The 2,802-nt window shown below is 54.4% G+C and overlaps 1 protein-coding gene across 4 annotated transcripts in view; it reads right to left on the bottom strand.

The window, feature by feature from the left end:
• TMEM63B (transmembrane protein 63B) overlaps positions 1–2,802 on the bottom strand; it is a 35,872-nt gene that overhangs the window by 15,841 nt on the left and 17,229 nt on the right. For all 4 annotated transcript variants that reach the window (XM_006149043.2, XM_006149045.2, XM_006149046.2 and 1 more), the window contains one exon: positions 1,621–1,691. In XM_006149043.2, coding sequence (XP_006149105.1) covers positions 1,621–1,691 — 71 coding nt within the window. The remainder of the gene's footprint in view (positions 1–1,620; positions 1,692–2,802) is intronic.

Raw genomic sequence — 2,802 nt, 5'->3', positions numbered from 1 at the left:
TTGCCACCCTCCCTCCCCCACCTGCTTCGGCTTTCCTGGTCACCATCTGCCACCCCCAGATATAAGCGGATGTGGGCGGGGCCCCTTGGGTTACGGACCGCTATATTCCCAGCTCCTGCCCCAGTACAGTCAGAGCAAGCGGTCACTAGATATCCGTTACTAAGGGACTAGATCCCAGTGCACACTCAGAGCTCTGTGACAGCAATGTGAAGATGTCACCTAATTCTGAGCATGCACAGTCCTTAATCCTGACCCAGACTGCCCCGCTGATCACAGCTTAAATCCCCAAGGGGACCCCGAGTAGTTCTCTCACACTGACCAAGGACGATCTGATCGTAACTGCTGTTCTGTAAACGGCGTAAGGGCAGGGCTTGTTTCTAATTTACTTAGGCCTGAAACACGACGGTGGTCAATAAACGCGTGTTGTACAAAGGACTAGCTATCCACGAGTGCTGATCACAAACCAGTCCTTCACCCCGAAACACAGGGCTCTGGGATCTGACCCTGACCAGATGCTGACCTCCCAATCCTGCCCACACACTCTCTGATTGGACCACGCGCTGGCCTGATCCAGGACAATGACTGAACCCTGCTTCAGGCCAGCGGACAGCAGATCTGGCCTCATGCTAAGCCCTGCCTCTGACCCCAGACAGAGCCCCGATCCTGAGCACCGATGTCCTCTATCCTGACTGCTGGAGTGACCTCTGGTCAGACCGGGATCTAGGTCCTAAAGCTGACCTCCCTGCATGGACCCCTGGTGCTCATTTTTTATTTACTCCTCAAATCCACCACAGGAACTTAGGACTAACAGCACTCGCGAAGGGTTGAGGACTGAACAGATGAACATGTGCCTGGGTCCCTAGTTCTGGAGCGCAGGCTGTCCCCCCGTGTCCCCACAGTTGATCCCTTAACTCAGCCTTCCCGACCCATGAGCTCTGCCCAGGGCGCACCCTTAGCGCTGTGGACCAGGAGCTTGCCTTCCTTCCTCTCGGGGCCTCCCTTTTCTCGAGTTTCTGGCCAATTAGCAGTTCTGGGGTCATTTCCCCCTAAGAAAGAATTCCAGAGCTGAAAAAGCCCCAGGAATGTTCAGGGCAGATTCGCCTGGACTCGAGAAGCCACTGGAAGCCAAGGACCCTGTCCCTGGCACGTCTGTACACCGACTCCAGCAGGCCACCCACGACTCGGAGGGTGGACCCTGGGCCATCAGCCCACGAGCCAGTACCAGCTGGGAGAAGGAGGGGTGCCAGAGGGACTTACTTTTCCAGTTTTTGTCACATTTATCCTGTTCTTTTTTTAAAACAACAACAAAAACCTTTAATTTCACCATCATCATCATCATCATCGTCATTTTAATTTGCTGCAGAGCACACATGCTCACCGGAGAGAGAAAGTGAGTGCCTTAACCACCGCGCCACCTGCTGGGCCCACACTTCTCCTGTTCTTAATCGCCCTCTTACCTGGCCCAAGGGCTAGACCACTCTGGAGCTGGAGATTTCCTCCTTAACCTAGTCTCTGCCCCCCACTGTAGGCCTCCAAGTTAGAGGGATATGAGAATGTTCTCAGAGTTGAACACAAAGAAGGAACTGCAGGCCAAGGCTCAGGGTGCGGTGGCTTACTCACTCAAAATGCTTCTTGATTTTTTCTGACTCTGCGTATTTGGAGATGCCGTTGATGAATAGAGTCCGCTTCACCTGGTGAGAGAGGACTGGGTTTGTTTTCTTGCAGCTCAACCTGGACAAGCCAGAGGACGCGGCGAGCGGCTGGAAGATGGGGCTTTCTTTTCTTTTCTTTTGAAGAATTATTTATTTGGGGGCCAGCAGGTGGCGTGGTGGTTAAGGGTGTTGGACTCCCACATGGCCAACTGTGGTTTGAGTCCCAGACCTGGTAGCTTGCTTTCTCACTTTCCTTCTCTCTCTCACTCCCGTACTCTGTCCCTCTCTGGTCAAATTTAAATAAATAAATAAAGTTAAATGAAAAACTAAAAAGAATTATTTATTTAACTTATTATTATAATTTTTAAATTCGTTACACGGCATGTGTGCTCACCAGAAAGAGACGGAGAAGGGGAGAGAGAGAGAGGAACTGAGAAAGCAAGCCACCAGGTCTGGGACTCAAACTGTGGTTGGCCATGTGGGAGACTAGCACCTTGGTCACCATGCCACCACTGGTCCTGGAGCTTTGCCTTGAGAGGCTGGGGACGGGGTGGGGAGGGGGTGAGCAGAGAAGAGCAGACAGGGGTGAGGTCCCAGGGAGAGCAGGGGGTGCTTTTACCCGAAACCAGGCAGGGAGCCTGACAAAGGAGCCTCGGGGCCGCTTGCTCTCTGAGGGGTTCCAGAGGCAGATGAGAAGGGGGGGCCACCCTCAGACCTCTGTCCGAGCACCCCGCACGAGGCAGGCATGGAGTAGGCGTTCAGAACTGGCTCGAACAAGTGCAGAGAGGAGGGCCGTTACTGCCACGACAGCGACCACAGCTGTTCCCGAACACCAGGCGCGGCCTGTGTACACGCCCATTCCTCTGCCCAGCACCTCAGGAGGCACCCTGTTGTCCCATTTTACAGATGAGGAGACCGAGGCTTGGGACATTATGTAACATGTAGGATGGGGGCTCCTGAGCTGGAGCCGGATTCAGACTGACACCTTGGAGGCGAGAGAGGCCCGGAGGGAAAGGAAGAGGCAGCCGGGGCCTGGCCCTGCCCACTCACCAGGTCGTCCTCCTTGTAGCGCATTTTGGAGGTGTGTCTGCGCATGCTGTAGACCGTGAGCAGCAGGTACAGGAAGGAGAAGAGGGGGTGAAGCCCAAGG

The sequence above is a fragment of the Tupaia chinensis genome, unplaced genomic scaffold, assembly GCF_000334495.1.
Source record: "Tupaia chinensis unplaced genomic scaffold, TupChi_1.0 Scaffold000252_1, whole genome shotgun sequence".
In the NCBI taxonomy this organism is placed as follows: Eukaryota; Metazoa; Chordata; class Mammalia; order Scandentia; family Tupaiidae; genus Tupaia; species Tupaia belangeri.
This window is presented reverse-complemented; position numbering and strand designations above follow the sequence as displayed.